This window comes from Hemiscyllium ocellatum, chromosome 10 (assembly GCF_020745735.1).
Source record: "Hemiscyllium ocellatum isolate sHemOce1 chromosome 10, sHemOce1.pat.X.cur, whole genome shotgun sequence".
Lineage (NCBI taxonomy): Eukaryota > Metazoa > Chordata > Chondrichthyes > Orectolobiformes > Hemiscylliidae > Hemiscyllium > Hemiscyllium ocellatum.
The window spans coordinates 88318561-88345082 of NC_083410.1; the positions used below are offsets into that span (position 1 = coordinate 88318561).

Genomic DNA, 26522 nt, shown 5'->3' on the forward strand with positions numbered 1-26522 from the left:
TGAGAAAAAGAAACTTCACAAACAAACCTTCGGACTTTTGAGCTTTTCGGATTACAGAATTTCGGATAAAGAATTGTCTACCTGCATTATTATGTAAGAGCCATTGTTAATAGTGGAACACATAGATGTTGACAATGAGATCTAATTAAAGCAGGAAAGCACAGAGCTTTCTGGAAAGAAAGAAGTTCTTGCATTTGTATATCATCTTTTGTGATGTCAGATCATGCCAAAAATTGCTTTATATACAACCAAGTACATTTGAAGTAAACGCATAGAAGTGAGAAGTTGGCATTATTGCAGGTAACACATACGACCGGTATGCTCATGGCAAATACAATGTGATAATGACCAGCTAATCTGATTTACTGATATCCTTTCAATGATAAATATTGAACAGGACACTGAGGAGAACGTTCTTGATCATCACATAGTATATACTTACATCCACATGGGACCTCAGGTTAACACAGAATCCATAAAAAGGCATATTTGAGAGTGCAGCACTCCCTTAGTGTTGCATTAGTGTCAGTAAAGCTCAATTTGATTGATGGTATTATTGACAGTGATATGAACAATAGCGTGGAGACAATGAGGTGTGCAGATGCTGGAGATTAGAGTTGAGAGTGTTTTGCTGGAAAAGCACAGCAGGTCAGGCAGCATTGAGGACCAGGAAAATCGCGCTTTGGGCTGGAGCCCTTCATCAGGATTGATTAAGGACTCTGGCCCAAATGAAGGCTCTGGCCCGATTTTCTTGTTCCTCGGATGCTGCCTGACCTGCTGTGCTTTTCCAGCAACACACTCTCAACTATGAACAGTAACGTGCTCAGTAATATTTAGTTTTGAGTTCCATAAGGAGGCATTTAACTCCAGACCGCAATAGATAGAGCATTTTGCTGCTCCTTGGATGCTGCCTGAACTGCTGTGTTCTTCCAGCACCACTAATCCAGAATCTGGTTTCCAGCATCTGCAGTCATTGTTTTTACCTTGGGAAAAGGAGCTGAATTCCAAAAGCAGAATGGACATTTTTGCTCTTAATATGTATTTTGCTGAATTTGGACATCAAAACTTAAAGTAAATGTAAACTAGGGGAAAACTCTCCACTAGCTGGAATCACAGCTAACGCAAAGAAAAACTGATATTGTTGCTGGAGGCAAATCATCTCATCACTAGGACTGAGCTGCAGGAAGTCCTCAAAGAAATGTCTCTCAGACCCAAACATCCTAAGCTGCTTCTCACAACTTGTTCTCCATCATAAAATCAGAGTGGGGATGTTTGCTGATGATTGCTTAATGTTCAGTTCCATTCACAATTTCTCACCAAAGAGGTAAACTGTGACTGTAGGCAGCAAGACCTGGACAATATTCAGGCTTGGGCTGCTAAGTGGCAAGTAATAGTCGCATCATTCAAGTGCTAGGTATTGACCATCTCCAACAAAAGAATCTCCCTTGACCTTCAATGGCATTATTAATGCTGAACACCCCTTTCATCAACCTCCTGGGGTTTACCATTAACAAGAAACAAGCTGAAGCAGACATATGATAGGGTGGCTCCAAGAACAGTCTAAAGGCCAGAATTTCTGCAGCGAATAACCCAAACCATAAATCTGCAAATGCTCATCCATCAATTCCAAGACCAAAGTCACGAATGTGATTCAATAATTGTCACAATTCCCATTGGATTGAACTAAATTTACTGGATGACCCTAAAATAAGAAATAATCCAAAATATTCCATTTTTATTTACATATGTAAAATGGAATTGCATTCAAACAGATCCACTTTTCATTAGTGGGACACCTAAAACATGACTTGTGGACTTCATACTTTTCAAGGGAAGGTCTAAACCTACTGATGTACCTTTTTGGTAAATTATCCTTTTGGATATGTCCAAGAGCATTTTTGGGATCGCTTATGTGCCATTTAGGATTGTTTAAAGTAGATGTGAATGTATGTTAAAAGTGGATATGCTCATTGAAACTGCTAAGCTGTAAAGGCATTTAATTTAAAACTACTTTGAATTTTAAAAAACCTGCATTTAAATCTTCTCTGTTGACCTAAGCCTGCTGGCTATCATTATATAATTTGTGTTGGTTGACTCATTTCACAACCTATAATTATCATTATGACATGCCTGTCAATTCACAACTTGTTTGACAGTACCGTGCAGTTACAAAGACTTTGGTGTGGAGCTATGAATACAAATTTTGTATTTATAAGAGATGAGCAATTAAAGGAATGTAAATGCAACAGAGTTTTAAAAATCAATCATTGTACTTTTTCTTAATTAGTGAAATAATCAAAAGACAAAAAAACTTTATTTCAACTCAGTCAGCATAGGTCCTGAGGTCTGCCTGTGATGGATCCTGGGTGAGTTGGCATGTAAGGTGTAAGGACATCGGTTGTTACACTGGGTATGGGAAGGGCTAGGAGGGGTGCGTAGATGGACATTCATTGACATGTGAGGCGTGAGGCAGCATGGGGTTGGGTGGGAGAATGGTTTGGTATGTATGACATGAGGTGTGTCTGGTGGGTGAAGGCTGAGTACTGTATTTCATTTACTTGTTTCTTTATAGCTAGGACAATGTACAGAGGGCAAAGGCAAGCCTTTTATAAAATTGCCTCTGTACTCAGCAACCCTATGGCTATGTCTACCCTCTTTCTGAGGATGGTGAATCCAATTCCCACTAAGGCCCAGCACCATGCACACATTAATCAAATCATCTGCCCTACTAACCATTGTCAATCTGGTGAAAACACAGAAATAGGCAGACACAAAGTACAGGTCTTTTGTAGATTGAATCTACTATTAGAATGTAGGTGTATTTCACATTATTGTCATGTCTAAATTATACAGAACAACTATTAAACACATTTTCCTGGAATAAAACATCAGCTGAGAGGATCTGCCTTTTTTCTTCCTCAGGAGATGGAGAAAGAGGAGCCGGTGTGTGAACCTGTGTCCATGGACAGTGAGGACCTGCTCTTCTTGCTGTATACTTCTGGAAGCACAGGAAAACCCAAGGGCCTAGTCCATACACAAGCTGGTTATCTGCTATATACATCTATTACCCACAAGGTATCAGTAGAACAGGATGGTGAGCCTCAATGTTTTCCTTCTAGTATCTAATACTGATTACAGAAATTACTTAACATTAATGTATAAAGGCCAAAGGAATAAAGGCCAACTTCACAGATAGCATTTATCTGTAAAGTTGCTAATGTTAAATTACTTAACTAAATAAAAAAATTCAATATATGCTAGTCTCTGAGTTATGTTAACATACATAACTGTTAGGCAACTCATTGTAGGAATATCTAGATGTGTTTTTCAGACAATTTTCTTATGTTTTGTATGATTTTACTTCCTACTCTTTAACAAGGCCGACAATGTAGATACTTACCTTAGCAGTATTATCTATCCAGAATATTAAGTTGATTAATTGTGAAAATTCATGTTAATAAAACTGTTTTTGATTATATTGCTTCCAGGATCAAATAGTCAGTGACTGCAACAATATCAGTACAAAGCACCTGGACTAGATTGCAAACAATGTCCCTGAAATTCCTTGGGTCTCTAGCCCAGTGGTTAAGGGAATCACTGCTTTTGCTGTTCTCCAGCACTCACATGCCTTCCATTGCAGTTTGCGGGATCACTGGAAGCCGGGCACAAGCACCTCACAGTCTTTGGTGCTGGTATACATCCTGTGAATGAATAAGGGGTGCAATTTCCTTACACTAAATCTCTCCAACTCCTATTCACATCATAAAACCCATATCTTTTTATTTTACTGTATTTTTGATTATGGACTGATTTGGGAAAAGGACCATTTTAAAACCAATGATTATGAAAGAACTGCTGCACTTCTAAAAAACAAGTTACTGAATCGCGATGTGAGTCATGTTTACATTGCAGCTTTGTTGAGAAAGTAGTGGAGGCTGTTAGTAGATGGGTCAGCAACAGATTAATGATTGGCTTAAGGAATTGTGATCAGCTATGGATGCCAAAGACTGTCAGCCTGACAACAGCAACTGGATAGCTCAACAGTTTTTGGATGTGAATGATTTTGACAGAAGCCTTTTGACAGCTGCTTTGGGAGCTGATCTATCTTTCCCTCCAAAAAAATAGGTAATCAAAACCTGAAAAGAACCAGTGTATTTTTTCCTCACCTGTGTCCTTTAACCAAAGACTTCACAATTAAAGTGACAATCGCTCATGTCTCCTGTGAACAAATGAAAAAAAGAGGAGAAATTGAAGAACAGAACATGTATTTATTTTTAATTAATAGCAATTCTTCTTAAATAGGTTTAGACTTAAGTTTAAGGTTATGAAACCTGATCTGTGGTTTTTTGTTCAGCTGGGTTAATTTGATAGGATCTCATAAAACATATAAAATCCCAACAGGACTATACAAAGTAAAAGTAGGAAACATTATCCTGAAGGAGAATAAGAAGGAATCTGAAACCAGAGGTCACTCTGAGGACATAGGGTAGAACATTTAAGACTGAGAAGAGGGAGAAATTTCTTCACCCGGGGGTGGTGACCCTGTGGAATTCTTTGCCACAGAAAATGGTTGAGGCCAAAACATTGAATGTTTTCAAGAAGTTAGATATAATTCTTAGGGTTAAAGGGAGCAAAAGATTTGGGGAGAAAGCAGGAAAATGGTACAATGTTGGATGATCAGCCATGATCCTATTGAATAGGGGCCAAATGCTTGCTCCTTTTTACCATGTCTCCACCCAACTGCTGCCTCTCTCTATTCCTTCGCAATCTCTAAATTGTCAAACTGCCTATTCAAGATCTAATACTAGATAAGCAGAAATTTCTTCCAATTAAATTTGACCAAAGCCCCACCCCAAACTTTCAGCTACCACTCGCTGTCATTTTTTCAGAATTGTCAGAGACTGAACCAGTCTTCTTGCAACATTGGTGTCATGGTTGACCCTACAATGCGCATCCATAGCTGTGCCATTACCAGGACTGCCGAATTGTATCCCTATAATACTGGTGGACTCACCTTGCCTCAAGTCATCTGCAGTTAATAATGGGGCGGCACGGTGGCTGAGTGGTTAGCACTGCAGCCTCACAGCGCCAGGGACCCGGGTTTGATTCCCGGTTCGGACAACTGTCTGTGTGGAGGTTGCACGTTCTCCCCGTGTCTGTGTGGGTATCCTCCCATAGTCCTAAGATGTGCAGGTCAGGTGAATTGGCCATGCTAAATTGTCCATAGTATTAGGTGGATTAGTCATGGGTAAATGTAGGGGAATGGGTGGGTTGCTCTTCGGAAGGTCGGTGTGGACCTGTTGGGCCAAAGGGCCTGTTTCCACAGTGTAGGGAATCTAATGTAATGTAACTCCAGCCATGCCTTTGTTGTTTTGATACTTAACAATTCAGCACATTCCTATATGGCATATGCTTTCCAAATTTGGGCTCATTTGAAACAAAGTTTTCATCCATCACTCCAGTGCTTGCTAACTTAGATTGGCTCCTGGGAAAACAATGTCTTGATTTGAAAACTGTTTCCAGTTTACACCAATGTAGGGTTTGGGTAGTATGTTCCAGTTAAGAACAACATATTGCAATTATGATCAATAGATTGAATTGTGGTCAATAAATTCTAGTTGAGATAATATACAGCAGTTCAGTTTTGGCCAATATATTCCAGCTAAGGCTATTACATTCTAATTAAATCCAGTATATTCCAATCCCAATTTAGTATATTCCAATTATGACCTATCTCGCATCCTATAAGATCCTCACCTCTAGGTTCTCTCCTATTGGCACTTATACACTGCCTAAACTTGTCATCTGTTTGAAAGCTACCTCCTGCTGCATGACCCATTCCATTAAATTGCTGACCTCCCAGATTTCCTTCCCTGCCCTTATTAGTTGATATTGCTAAAATTTCTCTCCCAATTTTATACTCAATCCCTCGCCTTCAAATTTCTTTTTATCTTTTTCTTCAAAATTAAAACATGATCCTACTGTTCTTATAAGCTACTACCTCATGTCAAATCTCCTAAAGTCTTTGAACACAGTGTGCCACCCAAATCTATGTCCATCTCTTCTGGAACTCCAAGTTCCTGCCAATCAGCTTTTCAAGTCCCCGCACCAAAAATCCTCTTAACCATAAGATGTAGGAGCAGAATTAGGCCATTTGGCCCATTCAGTTGCTCTGCCATTCGATCAGGCTGATAACGTTTCTCACGCCCATTCTCCTGCCTCTCCCAATAACCATTGATCCCCTTATTAATCAAGGAAGTTAACAAAGTCATATGATGTCCTATCCTATTATGATTTAAAAAAGCTCTCTGTTTTCAGCATCCTCACGTTGTCTTCAGCATGTGACATTGTTGGCAACATCATCTTTCACCAAAGCCTGTCTGCTGTGATCCAAATGGGTGAGACAAAATCCATCTGGCACTATGCTTAACTGCACAGTTGCAACTGGAGAATAACCTGCAATCACCTCACTTCCCTGTCCCACATTGTTATATTTGCATCTCACAAGGATCTGCCCAAAGGTCTATTCTATTTTTCATCTACATATTGCTCCTTATGGGTAAACACTATCTTGATTTGAAAACGTCTATCCTTCATGGCCTCACCTCTCCCTAACTCTATAATTTCCTCAAGCTTTGCAGCCCTCTTGGAGATTTATGATTCTCCAAACCTAGAGTCCTGAGCATTCCTGAGTATTAACTGTATCATCATTTTCATCCTTTCACATGTGACGTGTCCATTGAGTTGTTGTCCATCTCTACTCTGAACTTGGGAAAGTGTTGATGAACTGCCATGTGGTACTGGACAGGGAATACACCCAAGTGCTGTTAGGGCAAGAACGTCAAGATTTTGTTTTCAGCCGCCATGGTCCTAAACTTTCTAATTCTGCCATTCAACTTCTCCACCTCTGTTTCTTCCGCAAACACACTCCTTAAAACCTACATATCTCAACTAAGACTTTGGCCACATGCCATAATATCTTCTTATCTGGCTTGGCGTCAAATCTTGTTTGATAATGTATCTACAAATGTCTTGGCACAGTTTTCTAGCACAGTTTTCTATATTAATGTCACTATACAAAGAATATTCCAATTATTAATAATTTTCTTGTTGCGACTAGTATATTCCTGTTATGACTTGTTTAATCCACTATTACTAGTTTTGTCAGTGTGACCAATATTGTAATTAATTAGAAATAGTGCTGTCTTTGGATGTATATAACAATTAAGAGCAATATTTCTAATCAAGATAATGAAAATATTTGTATCCACCTAGTGTAAAATTCAACCCCACATTTTTTCCATATCTCATGTAACTGACACAAAGTAATGGGGGTTGTGAATGACAGGCTTCATTGTTTGAAGGACTCCTTTACAGGTTGTTTCTTGGAGGATGTAGGGTTATGACAGGCAGCAATTGCCACAACTACTTTTGAATTTGCTTATTTGATGGATGGAATGGTGGAAACTAAGTAAAACTCAATTCTAAGGGCATCTTGGGCAGCAGGTAGTCCATTGCCAGCATCACCTTCTGCTTTGTGTTTCTGCTCTTTGTTCTTCCTGCAGGTCCAACTTTGCTGTTGTGCACTGTTATATAGACAGCAGACACCAAAATTGCATTGTACACCCTCGTCTCTGTGAGCTGAAGTGCACTTCTAGATCTATGAAGACATTTGAACTGCACCTTCAGCACTCCCAACAGTTTGTTTAATGATACACACGGTTGTATGACATTAATTGCACTGTTTCTAGGCTATATTCCTTAGAAGTTTGAGGGATGTCACTGACCATCTTTTCAGTAGCTCTGCATCCAGGTATTAAGACATTTGGTTGCTCATCTTTTGCATATTGACAGAGAGGAAGCCCTTTATTAACTTGCCTGGGTGAAGGGTGGTTGCTTTAGTTGTCACTTGCGGGCAGCACTACACCTATGGCAAACATTTCAGAGTCACAAATTTGAATGCCTCCCCCTTATGACTCGTGTCATCACAGATGAAGTTGACACTTTTGGCAAATAAGCAGTCAGCAAACTCTCTTATGCATTTATCTATCACTAACTGTGAGATCCTGGCAATAACTCCAGGTGAGCCTGGAAGGATCCAGAGGCACAGGTGTCAAGGACAATGGTTATTTTGACAGGCATAGACACAGTAGGTTCAGTCAGTAGCAGGTCTGGTCCAGAAAGTTTATAATGTCTGCCAAAATCTGACATGACAGTTTGTGCCTCCTGAGACACTGATGCTCTGACTTGTCAAGGAAGCTTATCCACTATGCTCTGCCTATAGGCAATGTGCTATAGTAATGAACTGCAGGTCTGTAAGAAGTGGGCTATTGCTAATAGAAGTACTGTTGCAGCCTGGTGCTTTGCCTCTTGCTGCTTTTCGATCGACTGCTGCTGGCAATTTATCTTGGATATAATCTGAGGTTCAAAGTAACCCTGCATGAACAACAGCCAGGAAATATGGTAGTGCAAGTCAGGCCTCTGAATGTTCAAAGTGTTGATGGCACCTTCAATGCATGTAAAATAACCTCCTCTGCGATATCATGGTAAAAGTACTGTGAATATACCATTTTCTACAACCAGATTTCCTTCTCATAGCTTCCACCCCTTGAGTTGCCACCTTCGTCTTGCCTGGCAATCACCTAGCAGGTTCGAGGAAGCATAGGGAACCTGCGGAGCCAAACGTTTTATTTAAAATTTCGTGTTACTATCACAGGAGTTGATCTTTTACATCATAAAATTGACAACCCACCTCTCCTGAGGGGTGTGATCTCCTGTGATCTGCTGCAGATAAATATAAAAGTTGGCAGGTTGGAATGGGATTCCTGACATACTTGTATTTTTCCAGGACTTCATCCCCAGCTGCAAACAAAACCCACTTGGCCTCATTCATTTAACTTGCTTACTGAGTGATTTTAATAGACACTTACCCAATCAACTAATTGTATTATTTGTTTGTAAACTGGTATTGCAGGGTCTGTTTTCGAGTCCTAGTTTTGTTTGTTACCTATAGAGTGAATCTTTTATTGGAATAATTTATCTGTTCCAGATAATAATTCATAAGGTTAACATACAAATGTTATCTTTCAGTATGCCTTTGATTATCAAGAAGGTGATGTTTTTGGCTGTATGGCAGACATTGGCTGGATTACAGGGCACAGTTATGTGGTCTATGGCCCACTCTGCAATGGTGGCACGACTGTGCTATTTGAAAGCACTCCTATCTACCCAAATCCAGGTAAGCACAATAAGGACTATTGTTAAAAAAAACATACTCTATGTACCTGTTTGAACTGCCTGTGATTGTTGTAGTCAGAAAGAAAATAAATATGAACTTGGGCTGCCAGGAATGGGGTGGTTTCAACTGCCAGCTGGTGTTTACCAGAAACTGCAGATTTCAGTTATGCCTACACTTGATAGCCTCACAATATCCAGATCTGATTATTTAATTTAGGACCTAAACATTTTGTGTGGGTTGCTTTGCTGTCTGATTTGAACAGCAAATTAAAATGTATATGGCAGGCAAAAATGGCAGACAAGTCACCCAAATGATTCATATGCTCAGCCTGATTCTGTGGTTTCCATTGGGCAGATGGAGTTAAAATCAACCCTATGGTCCTTCTTGACACCAGCATTCTGCATCCACACCTAAAATGTTGGAAATGCTCATAGCTGTGAGATTAGGGCATAGTTTTGTCTTTCCAGGGAGTGACCATTCAAGGTCTGGGATCTATTTATCTGTAATGGGAACATGAGAAAATTGAGGAAAATTTTGTCAATAAGTGCAAATAATTTTCTAGATCTAACCAACAACCAGTTTTGCTGGATTATGTATGTTACTCCCAATTCACACCGCTACCATTTCCCAACCTCCAGTTTGTTAGAGATTTTTCTTATCCCTATGCCTGTTCACATGACATTCTTTGCTCACGGTGCTGGCATTTCTTCCACACATTGAGGAAATTGAATACTGTGTGAAATCTACACATGGGACCCTCCTGTTGCAATAAATATGATTGCACAATCAGGAGCCAGTGATGACAGTATACAGAATTCATTCCTATAGACTGTACTGATGGTGAGTGTGGGTAGGTGCAGCAGGCAGAATGAGAACCTATGCATGTCTCAATTTCAGTGAATTCTAAAAAATCCATGATGACAATCTTCTTAAGGCTTGTATTTCAAGCAGCGCAGTGTCTATGTACGTGAAAGCTATGTTGGAAATCTGAAGGTTTGTAAATTCACTGCAAGAGTAAGATTGTAAGAAAAGTGAAGAACAAAGAAAAGGAAAAGGAGAGGAAGATAATTAGCAGCATTCTGATCTGTGCGCTGTTTTAGTTACAAGTAATCCTTGAAACCATACATAAACCATGAAACACTAATGGCTTTGTCTCAAATTAACAGATGTTTAAGGTACAGCTTTATAAGCAAAATGGCATCTTGACAGAACAAACCTGTGAGCAAAAGAGAGAGACAAAATACATGTTTGCATAAAAAATGCAAATTAAAAAAAATTGATCGAAAGAACCATAAACCAAGAAGTTATTTTCCTAAACCCTCATCATTGATATTACTTACCATCTAAAGATCAAGGAATACTTTGCAATATGTACAGAAATGAAATAAGAAATGCAAAGTGTGCATGTTCAGAATAAATCAAAAACTCTACCCACAGTGCAGTCAGCATATTGGCAGTGGTCTAGACATAGTTCAATCAAAGATGGGCTTGTGCTTGTGATTTCTTGATCTCAGTTACATCTTCCAGTGTCCAGGACATTTACTTCACAGGAAACATAAGGAGTATTTTGCTGATCATTCTCATTTTTCCACACACCTGACAGAAAAGGAAGGAGATTTCACTTTCTGATCCATCAGTTAGCAAGTTAGTTACATATTTACTGCTATCTTAATTGCCTGGTGGAACTACTTATGTCCTGAAGGACAAAGTTTGCAGTGTTCCACAGCTATGAGAGCATGATTGGGAGTTAGTTATTTTTGACTTAATATAGTTGCATAAGTAGCTGCAATAAACAGTTAAACCCCTACATAACCTGGGAGTGTGACTTACTCAAGTATGCCAGGCATTGCATTTGTGAGAGGACTTTTTTTTAACTTTCAAGTGACCTCTGGATGATTTAGTGAAACCACAAAAATTCATGCCATGTGAAATACACTTTTTTGATTAATGATTCAGGTATAGACACTCAATTTAAAATCTCCAAATTTGCACACAAGAAAAGCTGGGTGAGATGGAGATTTGTGAGGAGGGTACTGAAATGCCTTAGTGTGATTTGGACAAGTGAGTCAGCAAGTGTATGGGGCAAATCAAGTATAACGCTGGAAATTCATTATTTCCAACATTACTGGTAGTAATACTGGATCTCTAATTGCCCTAAGAAGGTGTTGGTGGTCTTTCATCTTGAATCGAAGTTTGGATACGTATTAGTGAATCAGTTGGAATTTTGCTGACAATCTGATAGCTTTATGGTTGCATCTACTGATAAAGCCCGTCACACTAAAATACCTTAACAGGAATCAGGAATCTATTTATTAAACAATGCAAAGTCAAATACAAAGTTGCTGTTTGCAATGTGATAAACATGGTGACAATTTAGGACAAGGACAGATATTCAGAGAGTTAATTAAATGTATACTTCATTAAACACAATTCTCTAGTCTAATAATTAGATATAATAATATCTAATTAGATATATTTCCCTAGTAGTAAGCTTAATGGTAGTACTACTCTTGCCTGTTACCTAGGGGTTGTGGATTCAAGTCCTACTTCAGAGATTCAGCAAAAAATTCAACTGGTGGTCTCCTGCAGTTCTGAAGGATCACATTATCAGATTTGCCATCTTCCAGAGGAGGCATTAACCTGCCTTCCATCTCAGATGAAACAAAAAGATCTCATGGCAAAATTTTGAAGAAGTTATAGGATATTCTGTCCAGTATCCTTTACAATATTTGTCTCTCATACAACATCAGTTAAAAGAGATGATCTGGTACTTATTGCAGTTGGTGAGGCCGTTATGATTTTAAGTTACTTGCCACATATCCTCTACCGCAACAGAGTTGACACTGCCATAAGTTCTAAAATTGGGGCTGGAAAGTACTTCACGATGTCCTGAGGCTATATTAAGGCTATATCATATTTTCTTTGTTATGGTACAACTGCTAATAAGGTGGTGGTGTAATAGTATTGCCACTGGACTAGTGATCCAGAGTTAATGCTCTGGGACATGAGCCTGAATCTCACCAGGGCAGATGGTGAAATTTGAAAATCTGGAATTAAAAGTTAGTTCCCATAGCAATTATGCAAGCATTATCGATTGTCTTAAAAAACTCACCTGGTTCAATAATATCCTTGAGGGAAGGAAATCTGTTAACTTTACGTGCTCTGACCTACATATGATGCCAGATCAACAGCATATCGTTGCATCTTAACTGACTTCTGAAATGGCCCTCGTAAACCAGTCAGTTCAAGTGGCAATAATTGCTGTCTCAGGCAGTAAAACTAACAGTCCCACAAACCAGTAATAAATGTTTTAAAACTGTATTATCACACATGAACTTCCCTTAACATCATTTAGTTTTCCGTTTTTTGACTATATCTTTTTACATAAGGGACGATTTAAAATATCCAAAAGCATAACAATGTAATAGCTGAAATTTGAGTAAATATTTGTACATGACTGTCAATATTTCAGTGGAACTTCAATAATTTCATGAGTATCATAGATGGAGGAGATAGACTATCTGTCCTGTATAATGGGTAAATCTTATCAGCGCTAACTACTTGCTGTGAGTGGTCAGAACTAAATCAGCTTTTTATTTGCAAATTATACTAATTAGTTTGAAGAGAATTCAAATTCTCAAAGTGCCATGATACGAATTGAATTAATTTACTCTGACCTTACTGGGATTATAACCATTACAAAACTGCACAATAAAATCTTGGCATATTACAGCACAAGTAGAGGCTGTTTGGCCCATCATGCCTGGGTCAGCTTTTAAAAGTGAAAGTAAATTAGCTCCATTCTATTGCCTCTTACCCTATAATCGAGGGATTTTCTTTTATTTTCAAATGTACATCTGGATCTCTTTTGAAAGTTGCTATTGAATCTGCTACCAACACTCCATTTCAGATCATAAGAACTCACTGTATAAAAATAAATGCTCCTTATCTGTTTGTCTCTGGTTTCTTTGCCATTACATATACCTCAAATATATCCTTTGGTTATTGTCCATCTACCAGTGGAACAGTTTCAAAGAATGATAGAAACATAGGGAGGCATCACGTCCATCAGCCCATCATGTCTGGCTTTTGGAATGAGCTATCCAAACAGGACCTCTGTTTGACAATGTCCTCACTGTTCTGTAGATACTTTGTAAATACATTTCAACTAATGTATTTTAATCCACGATTTGCAGCAATAAGTTCTCAACTCTATATTTTCTATTCAATTACTTCATAATTTTGAACTCTAGCATGTAATATTCACCTTCTGTTCTCTAAGGAGAACAACCTTAGATTTTGTAATCTCTCCACATAATCAAAGTTTTTCATTCTGAGAAATGTTCTCTTCAGTTTTGAAGCTATAAATAAAATAGAGTGAAATAGAGAGTGCAGCATTCAATGCAGCAGACCATGACATAAGGAGATTATTTATACCAAGATAACTGTACTGTATCTCAAATCTAATTTTGTGGTTGGCTGCTGACATAAAGTAAGGAAACAGCCATCACATGAGAGTCAACCGGAAACCGGAAACAAGGGGATAAAAAGAAAGGAAATTATGTAATGCAGAAGCTCAACTTTAGCTGGTATAATGATAAACTTCAATGACTTAAAGAAGGACAAGCAACATTGTAAGACTATTTCTTTAAACTAACACAACTCTTAACCTCATTATTTAGCCAGTATATCACTTTTCCATGAAGTTTTTATTTCTTTAAGTTGATTTCTCTAATCTAGGATTTAGTTATGTCACTTTTGACCTGAATGGCAAAGACTGATGTACATAAGTCTGAAACTACTGTGTACTATTAACCTCAATTAATTAACTAGGTAATTAATTAACTAGGTCTATTTTTTCAATCTAATGACACCAAGTGACCTTAGTTCAACAACTGGTTTAGTTTAGATGCATTTTGATCCAAATTCATGATAGCTAAACCATGCGGTTATGAATTCTCTCTGCATTTGTTTATCAGGTAGATACTGGGAAACTGTGCAGCGGTTACAAATCAATCAGTTTTATGGGGCTCCAACGGCCATTCGTCTGCTGCTGAAATATGGAGACAGCTGGGTGTCCAAATACGATCGGTCATCCTTGAAAACACTAGGCACAGGTAAATGTCAATCATGTCTGGATTAATAATTTGCTTTGAAGAGAGGCCAACATGTCATTCTCCAATTCAATGAAGACGACTGAAATAAGTGAGGGAATTATAGGCCACTTACTTCTCTGTCCATATATGTTGCCTGATCTGTTGAGCATTTCCAAAATTTTGTTTTTATTATATGTCAGGCTCTATTTGGCTTAGGGAGAAAGTGAGGACTGCAGATGCTGGAGATCAGAGCTGAAAATGTGTTGCTTGAAAAGCGCAGCAGGTCAGGCAGCATCTAAGGAGCACGAGAATCGATGTTTTGGGCATGAGTCCTTCTTCAGGAATGAGGAAAGTGTGCCAAGCAGGCTAAGATAAAAGGTAGGGAGGAGGGACTTGGGGGAGGGGCATTGGAAATGCGATAGGTGGAAGGAGGTTAAGGTGAGGGTGATAGGCCGGAGTGGGGGTGGGGGCGGAGAGGTCAGGAAGAAGATTGCAGGTTAGGAAGGTGGTGCTGAGTTCGAGGGTTGGGACTGAGACAAGGTGGGGGGAGGGGAAATGAGGAAACTGGAGAAGTCTGAGTTCATCCCTTGTGGTTGGAGGGTTCCTAGGCAGAAGATGAGGAGCTCTTCCTCCAGCAGTCGTGTTGCTATGGTCTGGCGATGGAGGAGTCCAAGAACCTGCATGTCCTTGGTGGAGTGGGAGGGGGAGTTCAAGTGTTGAGCCACGGGATGGTTGGGTTGGTTGGTTCAGGTGTCCCAGAGGTGTTCTCTGAAACGTTCCGCAAGCAGGCGGCCTGTCTCCCCAATGTAGAGGAGGCCACATCGGGTGCAGCAGAGAAAATGGTGGTGAGCTGCCTCCTTCTTGAATTGCTATAATCCATTTAGTGTAGGTACACCCACATACAATGAGGGAGGGAATTCCAGGTTTGATCCAGCAACAATGGAGGAACAACAATATAGATCCACATCAGAATAGTAGGTGGCTTGGAGGGGAATTTGCAGGTGGTGGTTTCCCATTATTTGCTGCCCTTATCTTTCTACACGGTAGAGGTGGCAGGTATGGAAGATACAGTTGGAGGATCTTTGGTGATTTACTTCAGTGCACCTTGTAGATTGTACATACTGCTGCCACTGTGCATCAGGATTAAGGGAATGAGAGCAAACATGTTGCATTGTTCCAAGTTGCATTGAGCTTCTTGAGTGTTGTTGAAGCTGAATCCTTCCAAGCAAATGGAGAGTATTCCTTCACACTCTTGACTTGTACCTTATAGATTTGGAAGACAGGAGGTGTGTCACTCACTTCAGAATTCCTAGCCTTTAACCTGCTCTTGTAGTTGCAGTAATTATATAACTGATCTAGTTCAATTTCAGATCAATGGTAATACATAAGAAGCTGATAGGAGGGGATTCAGCGATGGTATTCCCATTGAATGTGTTTGGAATGATAGCTGGAGATGGGCAATACCTTGCCTTGTGTGGCACGAATGGTCTTATATGGCATGACTTATCAATATACTTCTAACTTACCAGGTAGAAATGACTTGAAAATAGCCAATCTATTCCACATTCCTGAGAAACTTCCCTCCCTGCCCTGAATAGTCAAACCGAGAGTGATTTTTATAATAGTGTGCACATGTCAGTCAAGACTAGTTTAACCTTGAAACTTGCAAATGGGGGTTAGTTGTCTGGAGCAGTAGTTAAAATCAACTAGGTAAAAATAAGGACTGCGGATGCTTGAAACCAGAGTCTAGATTAGAGTGGTGCTGGAAAAGCACAGCAGGTCAGGCAGCATCCGAGGAGCAGGAAAATCAACATTTCAGGCAAAAGCCCTTCATCAGGAATAGAGGCAGGGTGCCTTCAGAGTGGAGAAATAATTGTCAGTTTTTTTGATTAGTAAAAGCCGTTATAATAATAAACAGTGAAACTCAACAGGTAAGGACTTCTCTATCGTTTCCTAATGAAGAAAACATTTTCACAAAGGTGAAGGTCCTTTGGACCCAGAGGAAACCATAGGGCTGTTCTCCCATTTGATGACTGGTAGTAGTTTACCCTGAGGGTTGAGAAGGAGGGATGTTCATGTTGATCACAGGAATTGAGCCCATGGTGTTGGCATCAGTCTGCATTGCAAACCAGTCATCCAACAGCATGAGCTATCCCCTCAACACACTTAAACAAATACTTGCTAAAACATAGAAGGATTCCAATTGGTTTTAAATGAGATTATTGACCAGGGCATGAACTGGACTGGTTGTATAAAATACTGTGGCTACAAAAGCAGGTCAGAGGCTAGGAATATTGCAATGAGTAACTCACCTCCTTATTCCCCAAAGTCTATCTACCATTTATGTGCCACAAGAAAGAGTGCAATGGAATACTCTCCACATGGCTGGATGAGAACAACTCCAAAGCGTAATTAGCTCTTCAGCATAACAGTACTATGCAGTATCTACTCACCAGGAATACATTCATTCATGGGATGTGGTGTTGTGGGCTAGTACAGCAATTGTAATCGATCAGAGGGCAGATAGGAGTCAACCATATTCGTGAGAGTCTGGAGTGACATGTAGGCCAGACCAGGTAAGGATGGCAGATTTTCTTTTCATTAAAATGCATTAGTGAACCTGCAGCAGTACAAAATGACAATTCACCAGCACCTTCTTGAAGACAAATAGGGATGAGTAATAACTTCTGGCTTAGCCAGCAATTCACACCATGAATGAATAAAAAGTAAATGTTCCCTTCCTCATAACTCAGTATAATAGCTCAGATATGTGCAGATTGGGTGTGGGGTAGAGGAATGGGAAAATATTTAGGACTGATTAAATCAACCATGTGAATTATCTATTTAGTTCATGAATTCTAGGATAAGTTTGTTCTGTGATTTTACCCCAATTGAAATTCTGAGAAACTACTTCCTCAATCTACACTGCATAGTTTACCTGCTAATGTTTCTCTTATAGTCGGGGAACCTATTAACCACGAAGCCTGGGAGTGGTTCTGGAAGGTTGTGGGAGATGGCCGATGTACTCTTGTGGATACCTGGTGGCAGACAGGTAAGGAAAATTTGGATATATGTAAACATTCAGACACTCAACAAAGAATATTTCGTGATTTTTGCACTGAAATTGCATTTTGTTATCACATGGCAGTGAACCTTTCTGTTAACTAATCCAAACACCTAGAAAAGTTCACCTCGCCTTGGAATCTGTTAAAATATGAATGACAGAGAAGTTCCAAATTCTACTATTTAAACTCCACTGTTTTAACTCTAACAGTGAACATTAAACAACAACTATTCACAACTCTAAGCCCCCCTTTCTCTTAACTGCTTATTACCTACCTCCAACTCTATAACAATACGCTGTTCCAATAAGACACTTAGTAAAATGACAGTAACTTAGTTTCAAAACCACACAGCTGCTGTCGTCTTTAGTATCTGTCTTCTTCCGGCTGAGAATCTCCCTGGGTTGTCTTCTTTTACTGTGAATATGTTTCATATGAAAAGGTACCTTTGATAGAGAGTGTTTCCTAATTCTTGACTCTCTCTCGATGGCAGTTGCTCTCTCTCCAATTTTCAAAATGCCAGAATTTTCATATCGCCAATATTGGATCGTCTCTTTGGTTCAATATTGGCAAAGCAATAAATTCAAACTCAATTGGGTTTTTGTATCCTGGGGCATAATTTAAACTGATTGGTTAAATATGAATTGTTGTCAAAACAGTAACCAAAACTCAGGTATCCATTTCACAGCCAAATGTTACATACTTTCAGTTTTCCAGTGCAGTCTGAGACTGCCATCTAGTAATATACACAGGTGCTTGTAATCTCTCAGTTCAGAACAGCATTCACTCTCTCTAAAAGATACAGTACATGCTTTCAACTTCATAACAATTTAAGCACACCTTTGCTTCTGCTTCCCATAATTCATCATTGATCACTATGTGTCATTTGTTCAAGCTCTAATTTCTAAAATTCCCTTCCAACTCTTTGTCTTTAATGCACCCCTCAATACATACATCTTTGACCATGCTTTTGGTAAGCTATTCTAATATTTCTTTCTTATCTTGGTGTCAATATTTGTCAGATTATGTCCTGTGGAGTACCTTCATCCTATTTTCTATGAAGTGAAGGTTCCATATGAATGTACAATGTTGTTGTCAGAGAATTTCAAATCTGAATTGGTTATAATGGTTGCTGAACACTCTCAAACTAAGATAAATCTTGACTTTGAATACCTTCACCCGGCATTGAAGGGACAGTAATGTCCTTAAGATAATACTGCTGAAGCAGTCAGTGTAAGGGGCCTGAATAGTTTAATCAATCTGTTCAGACATGTTACAATACATCTCTGAAGCTGGTGAGACTTGAACAGGGAGAGATACTATCACTGCACCAGGAGCACCCACCTGATTCAGGTTAAAAGACAATTGTGTATGGAAATCAGGATCATTTAAACATTCTTGCAGTGCACACAGCTTCAATTATGTGCTAATTATGTGTAGTGTCTGGGGCAGGGCTGCCGATCTCAAGTATGAAGTACAGTGTCTGATTCAGAGAACATAACTGAGAGGGTTAAACTGACAGAATAGTTTTTAATTCTTTGTAATCTGAGAGCAGTAGATTCTGTGTATTTCCTAAATAATATAGTTATGACAAATCTGAGTTGTGCTGGTATTGATAATACAGAATGAGTAACCTGATTTAACTTTAGCTTAGTTCCAGGATCATGGAACTCCTATCTCGTTTATCGCTGTTTCTTGATTTACTTATCAGCTCTATTCTTTTCAACTATGACATCTTGTAATGTGGGCTTTAACTTCTATTCTTGGTTATTAAATAATTGCCACATTCTGATGTAAATTCATTCTTTTTTTCTTTGCTGTTCTTATCCATCTCTCCTCCTTCTCTGAAAATGTGATTCTTCGCCAAGTATATTATTCCACATACGTCAGTCACTACCTGGACCTTGATATATCATTGTTTGCCGAATCTTAAAACAACTAGTCATGATAATTGATTCTGATTTTTTCTCTGGAAAAGAAGGGAGAATCTGGTGGAATATAAGGAGTACAGAGCATAAGTGAAAGGGAAAGAAGAAGTGTGAAGAAGTGGAATGGGAATGCCAGATAACACAAAAGGGACCCAAATGCCTTTGAGAGTGGAAAAATTAATAGTGGAAAGGACTATTACAGAAATTGATTATGGACCAAAATGAAGAACTCTTGATGGCAGTAGAAGGCATAGTTGGAAAACTGAATGAATGTTTTGCAACAGTGTTTACCAAATGAGAAGGTTGCCAAGCTACTTGATATTAGGAAGACCTGGTGTATTTAAAACTCCCTGGGGTTCAGATCAGCTGCATCCCTAAGTTGCTGATGAAATGGTAGAGATTGTGGAAGGGCTGGCTGAAGAATTGACAGACTGTAAATGCTACACCTTGTTCAAGAAGCAGAGGAGAAGGATAAACTAGCAATTGCACACAGATAGTTTAACACCAGTGTTGGGAAAACTTTTTAAAGCATGAATGCTAGAGAAAATTAACGGCCATTTGGACATACATGTACTAATAAGTTGGAGGGAGCACAGATTTATTAAGGGTAAGCTGGTAAGAGTGTTTTTTTGGATGAAAGGAATGCAATTGCAATTTTGTGTATATATCCTCATCCTTGGAAACATTCAAGTTAATCTCTTTTGTAGCATTTTATCTGGATGGCTGCATTATGTGGATAGACTAGAAAAGTTAGATTCTCCTACTTAGAACATAAAAAGACAAGAGAAGATTTCATAGAGGAGGGTCAAATCATAAAGGATTTAAATATGCAATTTCTAATAGCCAGAGGGTCAGTTACCAGAGGACACAGTTTTAAAGTGATTGGCAAAACAAGTGGAGGGTGATTTGAGAAAAAGTTTTTTTAATATAACAAATGGTATGAGACAGGAACTTTCAAATATTGGTTGGGGGAGGCTGTTTGAAGGTAAAAGGATGTCTGGCAAGTGAGAGACTTTCAAAAGTGAGATAACAAGATGTTCAGGAACAGCATATTCCTGTTACTGTGAAGGGCAAGGCTGGCAGGAGTAGGGAACACTAGATGACTAGACATATTGAGATTCTGGTCAAGCAAAAGGACGCATATGTCAGGTATATAAAGCTAGGGTTAATTCCTTGAGAAGTATAGGGTGTGTAGAAGTACACGTAAGAGGGAAATCAGGAGGGCAAAAAGGGGACATGAGTTCGGTTAAGGAGAATCCAAAGAGATTTTACAAATATATTAAGGGCAAAAGAGTAAGTAGGGGAAGAATAGGGCCCCTTAAAGATTAACGAGGCCTTCTATGTGTGTAACCACAAGAGTTGAGTAAGATCCTAAACAAATATTTAGTGTCAGTAGTTACTGCAGGGAATGACAGAGTCATAGAGATGTATAGCATGGGAACAGACCAATTTGTCCATGTCGACCAGATATCCCAACCTAATCTAGTCCCACCTGCCAGCACCAGACCCATATCCCTCCAAACCCTTCCTATCCATATACCCATCCACATGCCTTTTAAATGCTGCAATTGTACTAGCCCTCATCATTTCCTCTGGCAACTCAGATCACACATGTACTACCCTCTGCGTGAAAAAATTGTCCCTTAGGTCTCTTTATATCTTTTGCCTCTCACCCTAAACCTACACCCTCTAGTTCTGGACTCCTCCACCCCAGGAAAAAGACTTTGTCTATTTATCCTATCCATGCCCCTCATGATTTTATAGATCTCTATAAGGTCACCCCTCAGCCTCCGACACTCCAGGGAAAACAGCCCTAGTCCATTCACCCTCTCCCTATTGCCCAAATCTTCCAACCCTGGCATCATCCTTGTAAATCTTTTCTGAATCCTTTCAACATGGAAGCTAACGACCTCAGGCAACTAAATAGTGATGTCTTGAAAAGAGACCATATTACAGAAGTGGTGGTGCTGGATGTCTTAAAATGCATTATGATAGATAAATCCCCAGGACCTGATCAAGTTATCCCTATGGGAAGCCAGGGAAGAAATTGCTGGACCCTGAGCCAAGATACTTGTATCATCGACAGCCACAGGTGAGGTGTGGAAGACTGGAGGGTGGCTAATGTTGTGCCATTATTTAAGAAAGGCTGAAACGAAACTACAGGGAGGAGAAAGTGAGGACTGCAGATGCCGGAGATCAAAGTCGGGAGTGTGGTACTGGAAAAGCATAGTAGGTCAGCCAGCTTTTGAAGAGTAGGAGAATCGACGTTTAGGCAGAAGCCCAATGTTACCTGATGAAGGACTTATGCCCGAAATGTCAATTCTCCTACTCGTCGGATGCTGCCTGACCTGCTGTGCTTTTCCAGAACCACACTCTGAAAGGAAAGTACAGACTGGTGAGCCTAACATCAGTGGTGGATAAGTTGTTGGAGGGGATTCTGAGAGACAGGATCTACATGCATTTGGAAAGGCAAGGTTCATTAGGGACATTTAGCATGGCTTTGTGCATGGGAAATCTTGTCTTACAAACTTGAGTTTTTTGGAAGAGGTGACCAAGAACATAGGTGAAGAGAGTGCAGTTGAGGTTGTCAAATGCACTTTAGCAAGACCTTTGTAAAGTTCCACATAAGATTGATTAGTAAGGTTAGATAACATGGGATGTAGGGAGAGCTAGCCAATTGTTTACAAAAATTGGCTTGATGGTAGGGGACAGAGGGTGATGGGAGAGGGTTGTTTTTCAGCCTGGAGGTCTGTGACAAGCAGAGAGCTGCAATGATCGGTGCTGGATCCATTGTTGTTTGTTATCTCAATAAACTATTTGGATAAAAATATGGGAGGCATGGTTAGAAAGTAAGTTTGCAAATTACACCAAAATTGGTGGTGTAGTGGAGAGTAAAGAAGATTATCTAACAGTACAGTGGGATATTGATCAACTGGGCCAGTGGGCTGAGGAATGGCAGATGGAGTTTAATTTAGATAAATGTGAGGTTTTGCAATTTGATCAGAAAAACCAAGGTAGGACCCTAAAGAGTGTTGTCCATCAGAGAGATTTAGGGTGCAGATACATAGTTCCTTGAAAGTGGTGTCATAGGTAGACACAGTGGTGAACAAGGAATTTGGCATGCTTTCCTTCACTGGCCAGAGCACTGAGTACAAGAGTTGGGATGTCATGTTACAGCTGTACAAGACATTGGTAGGGCCACATTTGGAATACAGCATACAATTTTGGTTGCCCTACTGTAGGAGGGATATTACTAAACTGGAAAGGGTGCAAAAATGATTTACAAGGATGTTACCGAGAATGGAGGGTTTGAGTCATAGGGAGAGGCTGGAGAGGCTGGGATGTTTTTCTTTGGCGTGTAGGAGGCTGAGGGGTAACCTTATAGAGATTTATAAAACCATGAGCGGCATAGTTAAGGTGAGTAGCCAGGATCTATTTCCTCAGGTAGCGAGGTCCAAAACTAGAGGGCACAGGTTTAAGGTGAGAAGAAAAAGATTTAAAATGGATCTGAGGGGAAAATCTTTCACATAGAGGGTTGTGCATAAATAGACCAGGCTGCCAGAGGAAGTGGTAGAGGCGAGTAAGTTACAGCATTTAAAAGACATTTGGCCAGGTACAGGGATAGGAAAGATTTATAAGGATATGGGCCAAATGGAAGCAAATGGGACTTGTTCAGTTTAAAAAACCTAGTCAGTGTGGATGAGTTGGGCCGAACGGTCTGTGTCTGTGCTGTACGATTCCAAGCAGTTAAGATTTAGAATTCATTAACTGGTAAGTTTGGTGTTTCCAAATATAGAAGTGCATTTGATAATTACTTCAAGGAGGAAAGCTTGCAAAATTATGGTGAATGAGATAAACTGGAATATTTATGGTGAATGAGATCAGATGATTCACTTTCAGAGCTGGCACAGACTTGAGGGCCATGTTTTGTGCTATATTATTCTTTGAGCAGGGATAACAAATAGGAGAACTACCTTTCTGTAACCTATAAGAGTTGAGGCAGCTAGCAGCATTCCAACAATTCTTAGATAATTGAAAATAGGACAAGAGGTCAGATAGAGATTTCATGCTGTAATCGTGAAAAAGCTTGAGATATTATGATTATTTTCAGGAAAGTAGAGAAGACTAGGGGGAGTTTCAATTTTCTTTTTAATTAGCTGTTTAAAGGCAAGCTCGATAAACTAAATCTTATAGTAAAATCTCTTCCATAAAGCTGACAGCTCTTGTAAAGCAGACTGAATATCTTCATTATATTTTACCATGCTTCACTGATCCAGTATATTGATATCATTTTAGTATGTACCTCCCTTGATTTCCTTTCATTTGTGAGCAGAAACGGGTGGTGTTTGCATCTCTCCACGGCCTTCAGAGGAAGGAGCAAAGATTTTGCCTTCTATGGCTATGAGACCATTCTTTGGGATACAGCTTGCTATAATGGATGAGAAGGTAAGTGTTTGGTTGAGACTTAATAATACAGGAGTCATTCTGGTGGAATGTGGAAATATAGCACCCAGTATCTGCAAGCTCCCTCTGATAGAAGTATTAACAGTTCTTGGTTGGATCAAGGTGAGAAGACTATGCAAAATTCCATTCTGTATCAGAAAAGAGCAACCATTGGAAATCAATTAAAAATATTAGTGATAGTGACTGTAAAGAAACCTCCTCTTACAGAGTCATACAGCATGGAAACAGACCAGTCAGTCCAACCACTCTATGCCGACCACAATCTCAAAGTAAACTAGTCTCATCTGCCTGCACTTGGTCCATATCCTTCCAAACATTTCTTATTCATGTACTTACCCAAATGCCTTTTAAACATTGTAACTGTACCTGCATCCACCAGTTCCTCTGGACATTCATTCCATACACGAACCACTCTGGGTGTAAAAAAAATTACCTCTTTTTTTTAATCTTTCTCCTCTCACCTTAAACATATGTCCCCTGGTCTTGAAATCCTCCACCCTATGGAAAAGAAACTGCCATTAACCTTATATGTACTCTTCATGATTTTATAAACCTCTAAAAGGTCAATGATCCAGTGAAAAAGTCCCAGTCTATCCAGCCTCTCATTATCACTCAAACCCTCCATTCCTAGCAGCATCCTGGTAAACCTTTTCTGAACCCTCTGCAGCTTAATAATATCCTTCCTATAACAGGGTGCCTGGAACTGCACAAAGTCTCCAGAAAATACCTCACCAATGTCCTGTACAACCTCAACATGACGTCCCAACTCCTATACTCAAAGGTCTGAGCAATGAAGGCAAGTGTGATAAATGCCGTCTTAACCATCCTATCCTCACGTGATGCAAACTTCAAAGAATTATATACCTGAACCTTGAGGTCTCTCTGTTCTACAACATGACCCAAGGTCCTACTTTTAATTGTGTACATCCTGCCCTTGTTTCTTTTACCAAAATGCAATTCCGCCCACATTTATCCAAATTAAACTCCATCTGCCTGTCCTCGTCCCATTGACCCAATTGATCACAATCTCTTTGTAATCTTAGATATCCTTCTTCACTGTCTTCACTAATTTTGGTATCATCCTCAAACATACTAACCGTGCCTTCTATATTTTCATCTAAATGATTTATATAAAGGACAAACAAAAGTCAATCCAGCACCGATCCCTGTGGAACACTACTCATAACAGGCCTCCAGTCCGAAAAACAACCCTCCACCATCACTCTGTCTCTTGTCATTGCCAATTTTGTATCAATTGGCAAGTTCACCCTGGATCCCATGTGATCTAACTTAATCAGTCTACCATGCGAAACCCTGTGAAAGACTTTACTAAAGTCCACGTAAACAATGTCCAGTGTACTGCCCTCATCAATCTTCTTGGTTACTTTCAATCAAATTTGTGAGACATGATTTCCCTCGCACAAGACCATGCTGACTATCCCTAATTATTCCTTGTCTCTCCAAATGCATAAAAATCGTATCTTTCAAAATCACTTCCAACAACTTAGAAACAATCAAAGTCAGGCTCACAGGTCTAAGTTTTCAAGTTTCTCCTTACATTCCTTGTTAACCAAAGGTACATCAGTCACCCTCCAGTCATCCAGCACATCACCCATAGTTATAAATGTTCCAAATATTTCTGCAAGGTACCTTGCAATTTTGTCCCTTACTTCCCACAACGTCCTGGGACACACTGGATCAGGGCATAGCGATTTATATAGTTTTATATTTTAAGACCATCAGCACTTTTTCATCTGTAATGTTGACTGTTTTCAAAACAGTGCCAAAAAGTGTGACACTGGAAAAGCACAGCAGGTGCTTTCCCACAAAGCACAGCACAGCACAACATCCAAGGAGAAGGAGAATCGACATTTTGGCATAAGCCCTTCAGCTGGAATCTCAAATATACTTAAGTATATTAGGGTATAATAATAGGTGATTTTAACACGGGGCGGCACGGGGGTCAGTGGTTAGCACTGCTGCCTCACAGCACCATAGTCCCAGATTCGATTCCAACCTTGGGCAACTGTCTGTGTGGAGTTTGCACATTCTCTCCGTGTCTGCGTGGGTGTGCTCTGGTTTCCTCCCATAGTCACAAAGATTAGGTGGGCCATGCTAAATTGCCCGTAGTGTCAGGGGTGAATATAGGGTAGGGGAATGGGTCTGAATGGGTTACTCTTTGGAGGGTCGATGTGGACTTGTTGGGTCGAAGGGCCTGTTTCCATACTGTAGGGAATCTAATCTAATCTAATCGAACTTTCCAAGCATTGACTGGGACTACCATAGTGTTAAATGTTTGGATGGTGAAGAATTTGTTAAAAAAGTTCAAAAAAAATTTCTTTATTAATATGTAAATGTTCCGACTAGAGAAGGAGCAAAACATAACCTTCTGTTGGGTGACAAGGCAAGTAACTGAAGTGATAGTAGTGGAACACTTTGGGTCTAGTGATCATAATTCTATTTGTTTTAAAATGGTTATGGAAAAAGATAAGCTTCCATAAAAGTTAAAGCTTTAAATTGGAGAAAGGCAAATTTTAATGGTATGAGGCAAGAACTTTCAAAAATTGTTTGGAGAAGACTGTTCGTGGGAAAAACAATGTATGAAAAGTGGGAAGCTTTCATAAGTGTGATAACGAGAGTTCAGAGGCATTACCTTCTGTTAGAATGAAAAGTAAGGCTGCCAGGATTAGACAGCAATGCATGAATAAAGGTATTAAGGCTCTAGAATGCTGTG

General features: G+C 39.6%; 1 protein-coding gene across 3 annotated transcripts in view; it reads left to right on the forward strand.

Moving 5' to 3' along the window:
* Window positions 1-26522, forward strand: part of LOC132819848 (acetyl-coenzyme A synthetase 2-like, mitochondrial) — a 78088-nt gene that overhangs the window by 19634 nt on the left and 31932 nt on the right. For all 3 annotated transcript variants that reach the window (XM_060831728.1, XM_060831725.1, XM_060831726.1), the window contains exons 5-9: window positions 2923-3075; window positions 9091-9238; window positions 14218-14355; window positions 17294-17386; window positions 23658-23770. In XM_060831728.1, coding sequence (XP_060687711.1) covers window positions 2923-3075; window positions 9091-9238; window positions 14218-14355; window positions 17294-17386; window positions 23658-23770 — 645 coding nt within the window. The remainder of the gene's footprint in view (window positions 1-2922; window positions 3076-9090; window positions 9239-14217; window positions 14356-17293; window positions 17387-23657; window positions 23771-26522) is intronic.